The sequence below is a fragment of the Epinephelus lanceolatus genome, chromosome 2 (genome assembly GCF_041903045.1).
Source record: "Epinephelus lanceolatus isolate andai-2023 chromosome 2, ASM4190304v1, whole genome shotgun sequence".
NCBI lineage: Eukaryota > Metazoa > Chordata > Actinopteri > Perciformes > Serranidae > Epinephelus > Epinephelus lanceolatus.
The window spans coordinates 26,630,634-26,646,249 of NC_135735.1; the positions used below are offsets into that span (position 1 = coordinate 26,630,634).

At 38.2% G+C, this 15,616-nt stretch overlaps 2 protein-coding genes across 4 annotated transcripts in view; both read left to right on the top strand.

Moving 5' to 3' along the window:
* The window catches only part of nedd4a (NEDD4 E3 ubiquitin protein ligase a), a 35,991-nt gene extending 28,906 nt beyond the window's left edge, over positions 1 to 7,085 (top strand). For all 3 annotated transcript variants that reach the window (XM_078175902.1, XM_033609806.2, XM_033609721.2), the window contains 10 exons: positions 1,216 to 1,337; positions 1,454 to 1,524; positions 1,637 to 1,732; positions 1,880 to 1,953; positions 2,034 to 2,094; positions 2,184 to 2,243; positions 2,339 to 2,446; positions 2,560 to 2,656; positions 2,791 to 2,863; positions 4,362 to 7,085. In XM_078175902.1, the coding sequence (XP_078032028.1) occupies positions 1,216 to 1,337; positions 1,454 to 1,524; positions 1,637 to 1,732; positions 1,880 to 1,953; positions 2,034 to 2,094; positions 2,184 to 2,243; positions 2,339 to 2,446; positions 2,560 to 2,656; positions 2,791 to 2,863; positions 4,362 to 4,464 (865 nt within the window). In that variant the 3' untranslated portion in view covers positions 4,465 to 7,085. The remainder of the gene's footprint in view (positions 1 to 1,215; positions 1,338 to 1,453; positions 1,525 to 1,636; positions 1,733 to 1,879; positions 1,954 to 2,033; positions 2,095 to 2,183; positions 2,244 to 2,338; positions 2,447 to 2,559; positions 2,657 to 2,790; positions 2,864 to 4,361) is intronic.
* An 8,356-nt stretch (positions 7,086 to 15,441) lies between these two features.
* The window catches only part of prtga (protogenin homolog a (Gallus gallus)), a 44,400-nt gene continuing 44,225 nt past the window's right edge, over positions 15,442 to 15,616 (top strand). Inside the window, exon 1 of the mRNA XM_033609920.2 lies at positions 15,442 to 15,572. Coding sequence (XP_033465811.2) covers positions 15,506 to 15,572 — 67 coding nt within the window. The 5' untranslated portion in view covers positions 15,442 to 15,505. The remainder of the gene's footprint in view (positions 15,573 to 15,616) is intronic.

The following is a 15,616-nucleotide window of genomic DNA, read 5'->3' on the forward strand; positions in this document are numbered from 1 at the left end:
ACAGACAAGTCCAAACAAGAGAAGACCTGAAAATATTGAGAGAATTATCTCTAGTTCAACAGCAAAGGGGTGTTTGGCCTGACAAACATTAAGGACCTCTGACATAATGTATCACTGCTTATTTTATACAGTCATCAGCTCTATGTGTGTGGTTTTTGTTGTTGGGAAGATGCACTTTTGTTTGCACAGTGTCGAGCTACTACAAGATTGAAATTGCTCGTCTTGTGTCACTGTCAAAATCTACAAAATGTGGTCTGGAAAACTGAAATGGAAAAAGAGTTAGGGGCATGAAGCAGTTAGTTCTGTTTAGACAACTCAGGATGAGCATCAGTGAAAGTACAAACTTTCAAAATTCCCATACAGTCACAGGATTATATTTCTTATAATAGTGGCAACATAAAAATACACATACAGGAGCTGTAATTATCTGTGGGCAGGAACCAGGAGAGCTGATTCAGGAAAATATTTGACATTTAAAGTCCCCCTGCCATGTGTTTTTTCTTATGTTTATGTGCCCTAAAATGTCTGACCTTAGCTGTACTGACTTGTAACTGTGCAAAGTTTGTCACTGGAGAGGTGTTTTCACATTTGTATACTGAAGGGAGCAACGTCTGTGCACTTCCCTCAAATGTACACCTGCAAAAAAACCTGAAACCTCCAGTACAGAGCAGACTTGACAGTACAGAAAGTTTTGACAGCAAACATGGCAGAATGTGCTGTTTTTGGATGTAAACCCTGGAGCTTCCTTCTACTATCTACCAAAAACTTCATCATAGCAGATATTATTGTGTGATTCACAACCACTTAAAGCTGTGTCAGCCACTGCCAGTTAGCCTACAAGGTAACAAACTACATAAGAAAGATGCTATCACGCTTACTGTTCTGATATGCCCTCTAGTTGCTGATTTTGGTGCACAACAGACTCCTCATCTGAGTCTGGGTCTGACTAAGTCTCAAACATGTATGGCTGAATCTCGCCCATGTTTCCTCTAACACTATCACTACCTATTTTGATGTGCACTTCTCTTTCACTGGTCAACCTAAAGCAAGCAGCGCTGGAAGTGAAACTTACACCGCAAGCAAATTCCTCAATGAAGGAGAAAGAGTAGATGTGCTTCCAGCCCCTTTTTATGTAGAAAGACCAATTTGAATAAAAATTTAAATTATTTACTTTAGTAAAGTAAATTAGTTCCTATTTTGTGATTTGTGTTCCAGGGACAACTACACACTGCAGATTAACCCCAACTCAGGTTTATGTAATGAGGACCACCTGTCCTACTTCAAGTTCATCGGCCGTGTGGCAGGCATGGCTGTGTATCACGGCAAACTGCTCGATGGTGAGTCCTACCTGAGTGTCTCAAGGTTGTTTCAACATTATCAAAGGGCAGAGGGAATATCAAATTTAGTGATTTTCTTTTTAAGATCCTGACATTTTTGTTTGTTTCCTCCAAAGCTTTCTTCATTCGGCCCTTCTACAAGATGATGCTGCAGAAGCCGATCACTCTGCAGGACATGGAGTCTGTTGTGAGTGTCACATTTTCCATTGCACATTGTTAACTTAGCACCTTATTTCAGCACATCAGGATCTTCTAATTACAATCTGGAAGACTTTAATTTTGTTTGTTTTTGTTTCTAGGACAGTGAATATTTCAACTCCTTGATGTGGATTTTGGAGAACGACCCGACAGACTTGGATCTGAGGTTCACCATTGACGAGGAGCTGTTTGGACAGGTGTGTTCAAGCATGCCATCTTTTGTCTCTAAGACCCTGATCACACAGGTTGCAAAATGCTGTCTGTGTGATCAGGGTCTAAATCTTGCATATGTGATAAGATGTTTTTGTGTAATTTACATGATATGTCTCTTTCTTCCTCTTAAGACTCACCAGCATGAACTGAAGCCGGGTGGCTCAGACATTGTCATCACCAATGATAACAAGAAGGAATACATCCAGTAAGCGTAAAGCACTTTTCATCCTCTTTAAAGTGTTGAAACTTTGGTTTTATGTTAACCTGCTGTTTTGTGTTTGACAGTCTGGTGATGCAGTTTAGGTTTGTGAACAGGATACAGAAGCAGATGACTGCCTTCAAAGATGTAATGCTTTATTTTATACATATTATGTAACATAGTAAACATCATTCAACAGTATAAAGTACAATTAAAGTCATATTTTTGTGTTTCAGGGGTTCTTTGAGTTGATACCACAGGATCTGATCAAGATCTTTGATGAGAACGAGCTGGAGGTGAGTTTTCAGTCAGCCCGCTGTGCTGAAATGAACCAGATTTATTCCAGAAAGATGAATAACGGTGTGTGTACCTGCTTTCTTGTCCCCCACAGCTGCTCATGTGTGGTCTTGGAGACGTGGATGTGAATGACTGGAGAGAGAACACTAAGTACAAGAATAACTACTGTGCCAACCATGTCGTTATCCAGTGGTTTTGGAAAGTAAGACAACTTTCCATGCCTGGAGCCATCATGCAGAGCTGTGGACCTTTTTCTCCTTGTGCAAAGAGCTGTGTATAAGGCATTTATTTATGTATCTGTTTGTGTTGCTACAGACAGTGCTGCTGATGGATGCAGAAAAGCGAATCAGGCTCCTACAGTTTGTGACAGGAACATCGAGGGTCCCAATGAATGGCTTTGCTGAACTCTATGGTGAGAGATGAGTTTTTATTACTGCGTACTGCATTGTTGTTAGAAAGTGAGTCTTTTTTTAAGTATGGATTTAAATTAAATCCAGTTAAAATCAAGTTGTACATTGCCTGATGTTTGATGGTTTTATTTTCCAGGGTCTAACGGACCACAGCTGTTCACCATCGAGCAGTGGGGAACACGTGATAAACTCCCCCGAGCCCACACATGGTGAGCACTTCACTCAGATTTTTTCGTTAATAATTTTTCCGACATTTAAAAAGGCTGAAGCAAGCTGTGCCAAAAAAACAAAATTGCTTACATAGCTTTCTGCTTTCCTTGATAGTAATTTGTTGGTTATGTTTAGCAGTGATGTTTAGGGCAGAGTTCAGCTGTGAGGAACACTGACAAATAATCTCATTTTACTGGAATGTGACCAGACTGTCTCTGAATATGACAGTTTTCTATCTTCTGTGCACAAGATCCATTCTTGCAAGATCTAAAAAGATATTTTTGGGCTTTAGGGGCTCCACAAGGGTGTCCTATTGGGCTCAGAATGATAATATGGCATCATTACATTACAGTTGTACATAAGCCCTGATTGACACACGACAGTGTACATTATGATTTCTTCTTCGCATCTTACACTGAGCTTTTGTGCGGCTGTGATAATGAATAAATGAATGAATAAATAATAAAAAGAGACTATTACAAAATATGTAACAGGGCATGTAGTGGGTCAAAGCCCTCTAGTGGCTGGATACAGTCATAGCTCTCACTCTGCAGCTTGAAAACTGAATGCAGTCATGTGACTCAGTGAGACGCCTCAGAATGTGAAGGAACAGTTCACCACAAAATCAGAATTACATATTTTTTCCTTCTTACTTGTACTGCTATTTATCAGTGTAGATTATTTTGGTATCAGTTGCTGAGTGTTGGAGATATCAGCCATAGAGGTGTCAGCCTTCTCTCCAGTACAATAGAACTAGACGGCACTTGTCTTGTGGCGCTCAAGGAAGCGTGCATCTACTGCTAGCTCACCTAGCTCCACTGAGTTAGCTAACATTACAGCTCAGCCTAAGAGGACACCATTAATGTTTAGGTCTCAGGCTGTCACAAGCCTCTTGTCAGTGAATAGATGCATGCTTCCTTCTGCGTAGGGATATATTTGGCGGGTGTAGTTTGGTAAAAAGAAAATAGTTCCTACATGAAACTGCTCACAACAATGTCTTGAGTAATCGGGTCATGATTTCTATTTGAGAGAAGGCAGACATCTCTACAGCCAATATCTCCAACACTCAGCAACTCACACCAAAACAAGCTAAACTAATATATATATCATCAGGTAAGAGGAATTTTGTACCTTTGATTTTAAGGTGAACTGTCCCTTTAAGGGAGAACTCCACTGATGTTACCTGTCAAAGAAAATATTCTAGTCACAGAGAATGCAAACGTTGAGATTGAGTTGCATTGTAGGAAGTGTTGGATGCAGGGTTTTTGGAGCTTGGCTCATACCAGGGACTTAAAGTCAGGGTATTTCTGCCTCTGCTGCACCACATTTGACCATTCCCTTGTTAATCTGTGGAAAGTCCCTCAGATTTTATGGAGGTACTGAATCGCTTGTCTGTCCCTTAAGAATTACAAATGACCCAACAGCAGCTGAAATTGGTTCCTGCAAATGTTTATTTTTTATTTCCCCTCTTTGTCTTTTCCCTTTCGCCTCGTAAAGCTTCAATCGACTGGACCTGCCTCCGTATGAGTCTTTTGAGGAGCTGAGGGAGAAACTTCACATCGCCATCGAGAATGCACAAGGCTTCGACGGGGTGGATTAGAGCTTGTGCTGTAACTGAGCTGTACTGATTATTACTGCATGATGTGGTCAAGAAGTTGATGAGAGACACAAGCCGTGCGTCAGATTCGGGTGTTAACCTGCCAGCTGTGTGACAGATGAAGGACAGTCACACAGCCCTCACTTTGGTCCTCTGTTGAGGCACACATGGAGAAAGGACTTTAAATCTGGAGTGACGGAGGTATTTAATCACTCGACGTGTTCTAAAGTTTACAAAGCAAAAATGCAAAGCTGTATACTGTATAACAAAAACATCTAACCTTAAAAAAACATTAGTTTTATTTGGGCTGAATTGCCTCGGATAAACTTTATGCTCAGATTCTCACATCAGGTACTTGTGAGATTTTGTCTTCACATTGTTGTTGATGGGGAATTGGTTTAGTTGTGCTTTTGTTTTTTTCTTCAGCAATTGCTTAACTTGTCCCTTCATCACATGTTAGTGCTGGAAAGAGTGGACCATGGGTCAGAATACTCACTAGGCTATGTTATACACAAAGATAGCATCAACTCTTGACATTTAAATGAAAAAAGTACAGCTCACTCAACCATGTTTCCTGTCCCATACAATTCAACGTTTAAAGTAAAGTGAACATGAAATTCCTGTAAACATGACATTGGCCCAACTGGAACAATATTACAAAGAAAATGTTGTCCAAAAGATTTAGGCAGCAAAGTGCCAGAGGTTATCAACATCAAAACCTTAAATATAAATTGGCAGTTCAACCTAAATAGAACAGATGTGAAGATATTTTTTTCTATCATTTAAATTCTATACATTATAATTACACATTTTTCATTCCATCACACTAGAATCACTGATGCAAATCCCAAACACATGCACCTCAGAAGCATTGGTAGCAGAAAATGTACAAGTTATATTCAAGTCTGAGCGACTACACTTAGAAAAGTGTATCATTTAATCATTTTAGTAGCGATGTACCAATACCAGGACCAGTAACAGGCTAAACTAATTATACAGTAGTTTGTATCCGACTACATGCAGTGTTAGATTGTGCTGAAATACTATGCATAATTGTACATATTGCATTACATTAATATACTGTACATGTAAAATCAACTTCTACAACACGATGAACCATTTATTGTTTAAACTGTTCACTTAAAGTTGTGAAATTAGCAGATAATGGTCATTGGTGCACCTCTACATTAAAGGTCCAGTGTGTAAGATTTAGGGGGACATAGTGGCAGAGATGGACTATAGAATAATAAGTTTGTTTTCACTAGTTTAAAATCACCTGAAAAAAAGGTGAGCACATATGAGGTGCTAGGCTAGCAGCCATTTCTGATATGCCAAACAGTTTTGGAAAAACACTGATTTTTAATGTGAAACTGTTATTCAGTGTTTTTACCAGTTTAAATCACCCAGTCTGTTAATTTTAGGGAGGAAAAGACCTCTGGATATTTCAGCTCAATGTAAAAACCTCCCAAACAATGAACACTGAAGGAAGTTCAGACAGGAGTTCACACTCGGCACAAGGGAGACATTTCAGCAAGTTGCAATTTGCAATCATCACCACTAGATGCCACTAAATCCTACACACAGTTCCTTTAATACATGATTTTCTTTGATGATCAGTACCCGCTCATACTGAAGTTCAACACTGACAGTTTGTATAAGAGGAATAAACAAACGTGCACGCTAATATCTCCCGGGCCAGTAGCTTACAGAAACATTATCCAACAGACTGACCGTATCACACACTTTGCATAAAGTATGTTAGAAATCATGTTTTGTTGCCTTATGTCAATGAGTGATATCATTTTGTTTTCCTCAACTCATCATGGGTGTCTAATTGCAGCACGGTGCTCGATTTTTAAGAGTACAAATATAAAAAATTGTTTTCTTGGTTGTCAAAAATGTGTACAGTTTATTGTCTGTTTTCAAAATGAGTAATCACTTGTTTATACCTTTGTAGGAAAGTAACTGTACTTCAGCAGTAGATTTATCGTTTTCTGAATGGTAAAACATGTGTTTACACTACCTGCCATGTTTACAGGTCTATGATAAAAGAAGATATCATGGTCGGTTCTTGTCTCTGACAACACAATTTTATACTTTATGCTTTTATAAAGTGAAGCACTTTGTTAATATCGATGAGTCTTACTTCTGAACTGTCTTTGCCAATCTGTCACCTGCAGACTGCTTAAATCGCTCTTTAAGTAAATGATCCTATGCTTCAAGTGCACATGTGTTTAAATGTTTACATGTGAACATTGCTGAAAATAAGCACATTCTCTTCTTTCACTTATATTTAAAGTTCAATACAGAGGCCTTCGTTTGTAATGTATTGTAGAATCTGATTGTTTATTAATGTTTTAATCTCTAAATGGAAGTACTGTTATATATCTATTGTCTATTGAATAATAATGAATAGATCAATACTTAATTTCTTATATATCAAATGTTCTTATTATACAATTTGATTATAACACCTGTAAGTGCATTACAATTACATACATGCAACATATATACAGCAGTTTAAAGGGTGGAATGAACTGTAGCTGTTAATTCCCAATTTGATGACCTATAGCACACCAAATTAAATATAAATATATTTGAGAAATAAAGAAATATAAAAACAATTATCTGGTGTCTTTGTGTCTGACTTTACCACTTGTACTTTTTTAGTCTTACTGCAGTTTCTCTCCACTGATTTGACAAACTTCTGCCGACCGTATGCAGTGATATCAACTTAAAATGTGTTCACGTAACTTTTAATGAGTTCTGCTTCTTTTTGCACAGAATGTTTTAACTCTGTGTATTCATTATTTATAAGCTGCATACACATTTTAAATGCATACAGTGGTTCCCAACTGGTGGATTGCAGGCACATTCTGAATGGACCGTAAGTGACTTGTCAAGTTTGTAAGAAAAACACACTTTATTTTAAATACAGTAAATTTCAAGCAGAGCTTTTATCATGAAGTGTCAGTTTCTGCTGTAGAGTGACTGACTAACGGACAGCTACTTGACAGAGACAGAAAAACTAGCTCAAGGACATGGCCAAACGCAAGTATGACACTGACTGTATCAAACTGTGTGGACCTCCAAGTGTGCATTTTCTGTTATTATTGTGGGTCTAATAACCGTCTGTCAAGTTATTCTAAGACACTGGAAGACAACAAAGGCTCTGGAGTTGAAAGAATGGGTTAATGCAATGGTGGAAATAGCATCTTATGAGTGCATGTGCAGTAGGAAAAAAATGGTTGTCAAGAAAAAGGAGTATCTCCTTGGGACCAGTTATGAACTCATATCAAAATGGAAGATAAGTCTACATAATTATGAGCTTGCTCTGTGATTATGTGATCCTGTAGAGAGATGTATGAGGACATATGTATGTGTGACGTGTTTTCATTTGTCAGTTTGTTTTCTTCTCTTTCCTCCTAGAGTTATTTGTTAATTTTTTTATATGTATTGTAGTCTGCCTCCATATTATAAAAAATGCATGCCTTTTATTCTTGTATACCCAGAAAATAATATATGTATGCCATATACCGAAACTTTCAAACCAATATAAACTTGAATTATAAAAAACAAAACAAAAAACAACTGTGGAATGTCAAACTAATGACTTACCACTATCCACTGGTTTATAACATGCAATAATGTAGTTGTAACCAGGTATAAATGTTTATGTATTTATCAATAGTATAACTCCTCCTGTGGCACCCATAAGTGGAAGCTATTATAAACAGTTTTAATACAGCTATGCCTCAATATGTGATGTTTTAATTGTTGGCTAATACTGTGCATTAATAAACACTTAAAAATGTACTTATCCCTGGGTACAGCTAATGAAATTAATGAAATAACTGTTCATTAAATGTTGATGAATCCTTATACATGCTAAGTAGTGTTGCCTGGTTTACTTTTTCTTTACTTTTACTTTCTACTTTTCACACAACTATCACATAGAAAACCTGATCTACAGAACATTTAACTCAAGCACTCACAATTCATTTAAGTCATCCCACAATCTTACTTCTAACAGAAGACACCTCTTTCTGTTGTGTTCTCCAATTTAAAGCATGAGAATACTCCAACACATATATATAGCTTACTTTTTAGGCACCGGTATGTTGTATAAAGACTTTTGAGGACATCTCTTGGAGTGGGTATTTACTTTTTTCAAACTGAATTTAATTCTTTTACCCTTAAATCATTTAATTTTTATCCTTTAAGTTCTTAGTTTGAAGAAAGATCACACATCCAACTGTCTCAGATGCAGGCACATTGGAAAATATTACTTGAGTCTGAGACAGAAAATCCCACACACTGCTCTTGCTGAGCTTCACAATTTATTAGTAACACTGACATTTCCTTTTAACCCTTTAAATTCTTAAATTCAGTCCAGAGATGTTAGTTTGGGTGGAAATGTGTTGTACAGATGTAGGTGTTTGTAGTACTGATTTATTCCAGCTGGGGGTGATAAAGCACAATTTTATTCTCACTGAATGGCATCACCCAATTTCAAAACATTTAAACTTACATCCATCAAACAGAATTGGTTTCTTTAAAATCATATTGCAAAGGGTGACATTGAATTGTCTCTTTTTATTCTGCTTTATTATGTCCAACTGGTGTCTCCAACAGTATGGGGCTCTGATTCAGAGGCAGTGTTTAACAGGAGCATGTTTTAACTAGTTTATAATCACCTGAAAATAAGAATGGTTGTGATTTCATTAAGTCAGAATGAGCCGTTCATATCTACTTAGGGAGCAGGACCTCATGTACAGAGATTACCATTTGCTCTGCCATGTTTCTACAGCAGCTCAGAATGGACAAATAACTGGCTCTAGATAGGACCATTTGTGTTCTCCTGTCAGCCCTCTAAACCACTTGGAGGACAGTCTGACTGTTTATCCCAAGTTAATTTAGCTACAGTCAGATATGAGTGTGTGATCTTTCCTGTGTGCTTGTTGACCTACAGTACGGGGCACTGATTCAGAAGTGGCGTTTAACAGGAGCAGGGTCTGTGGAGAGGACTCATCGATATCTCTGTGGTCAGAGCCTTTTGTGTGACTCAGCTCAAAAGCCACAGTTCTATGTTTTCCACAACCCCCCTGTTGTGGCACTAAAAGTCCCCTCCCCTCCACAGGGGTCAGTGGAAAGGTCGCACACCATTCAAGCTGGCCTTTTGGACACTTCTGGGGGTCAGTGGGGATGGTCATGTGTGGCAGCAGGAAGACACAGGCCTCGGCCAATGGCAGCAGGCCCTGGGAAATCTGGCTCCCCTCTACCCACAGCCTCACCAACATTCATAAGCTGATAATGACTTTTTCGTCCATTGATCCGGCCACAGAGCTTGACCTGAGTTCACATGCAGGCTGGCCATCACTCCACCCACAAACTGTGCCGCATTGGCAGGTGCCGAAACTGAATTCTTGATTAATTAAACACCCTGGGGAGAGCATCGCTGACCATGGATGAGGCCAGGTTCTCACTTTCTCACGTTATGTAAGAGGAGCTCATGATCTGCACTGAGGCTGAGGACTGTTATTGGTTACATAACACAGTACAAGTGCTTTACAGAGAAATGTAATGAGCTAATAGATTATTAAGTGTGTGTAAGAAGTTACTGTGGCAGATATCATCTTAATGTGCTGGAAGAGGGCTTTTTTTATTAACTGGATAATATCTTGAAGCTATTCCTGGAATTAATGTGGATTTTTTTTTAACCTGTAACTATTAGATTTACATTTATATTAATATATTTTATACATATGAAAAAACATGGAGGACACTTGGAACAGATTTGTTTTTTTTAGCACTATTTATTTTAATTCAAATTTTACATATTTTCCTCACATACAAATTCACATACTTCATGTGTTAAATAAAATAAAATGCATTAAAATAAAACAAAAGACACCTCAAATAAGAAAAGCTATGCAAAACAAAACAGTAACATCATAGAAACACTCAGCAACACACAGCAATTTCAAAGTGACTGTGTCTGTCCCATTCTCCTGCCCTTCATCTGGTTACATAACTGTCCACAGTACAATACAAGATGCTTTCTTTTTTTTCTTTTTTTTTACTTTTTTTTTTTTAGATTTTTGTTATAAAGGAACATAAATCCAACAGACAGGTCACCATGGATAATACAATACAGTTCTTGTGTTATCAGTAGTCAAATATGTTAAGGGTTACTTTTCTCAGTAGTCCTGTAAAGATGGAAAGATGTACAAAGAAATCATGGACCCCGCATCAATTTGGTGGGGATTGAGTCCAAAACATCCCAATCTCAGTCATTGTTGGCATTCACAGAAATTTAAAATGTCCAATGTCTTGTCACCTTTTTCTTACAGATCTGCTTGCAACTCTAGTGTAAGCCCTTTGAGCAACTCAGTCCAGGGTACAACAAAAAAATAAATAAATATAAAATAAAATACAATTATATATTCACTGGGTATATAGCATATATAAAAACAATTTAAATATGGTAGTACAATTAGACCACGTGTAAAGACAAGGATGAAAATAGAGGCAATACCCTGTTACATGTATAATGACCATTTTGACCAATACCTACAGAATTTCTCTTTGTTAAGTCTTAAAGAAAAGGTTAGTTTCTCCATGTCATACATTCCCTGTACTACTGCTCTCCACTCTCCTATTGTTGGTGGGTCCTTATCTAGCCATTTCTTAGTCAATGCTTTTTTACTAGCTACAAGCAATATCTTAAGAAGATACTTGTCCTGAGCACTTAATTCGGGTGGTATATTACCTAAATATATAGTGCCAAAACTATGATCGATCTCAAGACCCAGTATTAATTTTATTTGTAATACTATCTCTAGCCAATAGGTTTGTATCGCTGGGCAATTCCAAAATATGTGGAAATGATCAGCCATTAAGTTGTTACATTGTCTCCAGCAAATCCCACATTCTGGTCTACCATTCTGTAAATATTTTATTCTTGGAGTAATAAAGAATCTAATAATGTTCTTCCAAGCAAACTCTCGCCATTGGCCAGAGCTGGAGGTGGAGGATTGTATTTTGCATATATTTAACCATTTTTCCTCTGTTAGAGTTATGTTTGATTCCTTCTCCCATTTGGTTTTAACATCTAAGGTTGAATGGTTCTTTGCGGATTGTAAACATGAATATATTCTTGATACCAGTCTTTTGTGAGTGTTACCCTTATAAGCATCTCTAAAGATGTTAATAATACTCGATGAAAATGATGCCTAAGCTGCAAATATCTGTAATAATCCCGTTTGGCCCAGTCGTAAGTGTCTTTAAAATATTGAAAACTTTCCAAGCCTCTGTTGTTTGAGATTACACAGTATGATGTTATGCCTTTCCAAACCCATTGCTTAAATTTTGAATCTAGCTTCGCTGGCATAAAATCTTTATCGTATGCCACCCATCTTAACAAACGAGTATTTCCCTCCAGTTTTAGATTTTTACATTCTTTAAACCAAATATTGAGGGGGACCATGGTCCGATAGCTTAACTTATCTGAATGTATGGATTTAGACATTTTATCTCCCAGTATGGATTGAAGGGGGGTATCCAACTGACTTAATTCTATGTCTTTCCATTTTGCATCATATTTATTATTACACCAGCAGACTAGGTATCTTAATTGTGCTGCTTTGAAGTAATCTTCTAAGCAGGGAAGAGACATTCCCCCTCTTCTTTTGCTAATACAAGATGCTTTCACCTTCACCTATACATGTAATGAAGGTAAAGCTGCTGTCAGTGGTGTAATGGTACTTCATGAAGTGGGTGTACTGCTACGTAGAATGGGAGGTTACCAAGGAGGAAGTGGGTACACTCTTCTTTATATTCCAGTAGCTTTTTGTTGATGGGTGGATATACTGTAAACACATCAAAAAAAAGGTGGGTATACCCCGTACACTTGCATATACCCCCTATTGCACCTCTGTCTGCTCTCATCCTCCTGCCTGCAGAAGTCTAAATTCAATTAACTATTCTGAGTTAACAGTAAAGTTATTTGGATAAATACCCAGTATATACATATCTTTGCTACTCCAACAATCTCAGATAACAGATCTGTTTTCAGGTAACTTGTCATCTAACTAAAGTTACACCTGAGTTAGTAGATCAATTTCTGCCTCTGTTTCAAATTCAGGAAAAAGCCTTCACGCCAGCTGAGAAGAAAGTGAAGAAATTGCAATGGTGGCAATGATTTCTTTCTCCCTTTCAATACTTTACCATTTAAAGAAGCACAGGAATACAACAAACATAATTTTATAAGCATTTGTTCAACTATGCACCCATACAAATATTATACTGATAGACACATATGGTAGTTCCCTCAATAAAGGATCATTAATCATCTCATGAGTTTACAAGTGCAATATATTTCCAGAATTGCTTGAATTGATCAACCCGTGGATTGAGTGAAAGAGTCTCCATACTTTAAACATTTATCACAATATCTATTCAGTCAGTCTTTGTTTGAAGTTCAGTCTGTAACCATTCTTGTGTTACAGCTGTCTTGCAATTTCTTCCCATTTTTATTTCCTGTTTACTGACTTTGTTTTGGGTAAACAAACACCTGACTATAATTTACTTCATTGCAGCAGTTCAACCCTTTAAACATGGGAGCCTTCATATTTTGAAATGTCTTTCCCCAGCACACAAAGAGCATTTTAATGTACTGTGAACATATATTGTAAAAGCCTTTGCAGCAGTGACCCATTTAATCAGCACCAGTAATATTTCTGTTGCATTTATGAGCATAAGTCGTCACTGAAGTGCAGTTTTCTGGACTGAATCAGCACTGAGTGTGTTTTTCTGACTGACCGTCATCACAGCTGGGCTGCGGTCCTGCTGCTGAATAAAGGTTCACAGAGGGAGGAGGGGAGGACCGTGGGAGGAAGGGGGTTTGATCTCTCTGCACAATAAGTGATGGACATTGGATCAATATCGACATTGACACAGCAGCTGTCCTGCCCCTATCAATGCTTCCTCTTAATTGCAGGGACCCAGTTTTAAAGGACAAACTCATTTCCATTAACATTTTTTTTTTCAGTCTGCAGAGACCATTTGGTGTGCAGTTGGTCTCTGATACTGAGCGATCTGCTCTCATCAATACCGCTTGTACTGATAAGGGGGAGGTGAAAAGGTGCTGGAGAAGCAAGTGAGACCACAATATCAGTGCAGAAGTCCCATTGTTACAAAATATACAAAATATTCATCATGAGTCAGTCTGTTTTTTTTGTCATGTCCACACTATGCAGAAAAACAGTGACCTGATCTTAAAGTTACTGATACAAAGCATGCAGTATTAATGTATTTTTCCTATGAATGAAAGAAGGCTCAAATCAATGCATTACATAAAATACATCATCAAAAAATCAACTTCAGTCAAAGGAGAATAATTGATTTAGGATGAGCTAACACATGTTCACATATACAAGAAAGCTATTTTACTACATCCTTGTATTTACGTGCACTTTCAAATACACACACAAATACACCCTGTACTTTTTTCATCCATCAGATGGCACCTGAGCTGCTGTTAGAGACCTCAGGACATGCAGCAGCTCTCATCTAACTGCCTAAACTGCTGTTAGTCATTTAGTAACTGGGTGACCCCTAAACGTGAGGGGAATCTTCTTCTAGCCGATTAAAGGGTAACTTCAGTGTTTTTTAGCCTGGACCCCATTTTCCCATGTTTTGGAGGGAGCTGCTGGTCTATTGCTGTGTCGATCAGTGTATTTGTTTTTGTTATCGTGTGATTTTGGTGTTTAAAATGGTTAGTTCAGATTCACCTAAGTCACACAATAACACAAACTGGCTAACAGATTGAGGTAGTGATAGTCCAGCAGCTCCCATGTTCAGCAAGCTAAAATTACCTTCTCTCAATGGAGTCTGGTGGCTTTGACGAGAGCATAGATGGGGAACTGAAGCTTTTAACAGCTTCTCTGTTGAAACAGGATGTCTGACAGAAAGGAAATGTGGTGAAAATGCTCTCAATATAGTGTACATTTAAACTGATATTAACTGTTTAGGGCTCTAAAATACATTTTGTTGCTGACTCCTCCACAGCATTACATTGCTTGGCTTCCATGTTGGACTCCAGCCTGCTTCTCCAAACTTGGGGCATGCCAGCTGACATCTACTCTAAGTGATGCACTGACTATGGAAAAAACCCTGCTTCAAAACATCTGAACTATCCCTTTATCTACATTTAATTAGATTATTTTGCAGTATTTGGGTCGAAGTTAACTACATCTAAATTTCAGTAGCTGTTCCAGCAGTTAACTACTTTGGGTAATGTAATTTATAGAATTAATCACAAACTATATATTTGAAGTATTCTCATGACATTCTTTGCCAGACAATATGACACAACACCACAACTCATTTAATGACAATCACCTGCTAACTGACTAAAACCACCCCAACATTTGCTCCCTACCCTCTCCTTGATACACACCCTCAGGCTGCCTTGGTGAGGACTGGCTTGCCCCGGCCCCTAAACCAAACACACCTACAGTTTACTCAGTGACAGTTCAGTTGTACCTCCAAGTAAACAATATGAGATTCCAGACTCAGATTGTGATCATTTCCTGTGATGTAGTTTGGATGTTGCTGAACTACTGTTTGAAACTAGATTTACTAAAGCTAAGCTAAAATGTTTTGACAGTTAAGATGTAGTTTATTTGCATTGTGAAGCAGCTGGTAGGATGGTAATCTACAGTTTGCAGATTCTCCAACACTGCAAACAGGTAACCCCATTACAGTTGAATCATGTGTGGCTGCAGAGGTGGATCCACAGAGTTTCAGAGGTCTGATGTGAACTGTGCCCTCTGTGACCTACACCTAACGCTAGGTGGCGCTGGACTAAAAGCTTCACTCAACACCCACAGACTTGATTAATTGACTGATGTCCATCCCAGAGGAGGGAAACTCCACTCCTGCAGCTCCCAGCGCGGGTCTTCCTCCTCAGTAGAAGCTCAGTTCATGTGGAGGAAACAACTATGAGAGAGGAGGTAGCATGCACAGACAATTAATGTAAATGGCGCCTGTCAAAGGGAAATTATATCAGCGGCTGCTGTTCTGTGTGGTTTTTCTTCCAATCTCAGGTAAGGAGCGTTTTCATTTATGTTCTGTGAGCGCGTTTAAACTT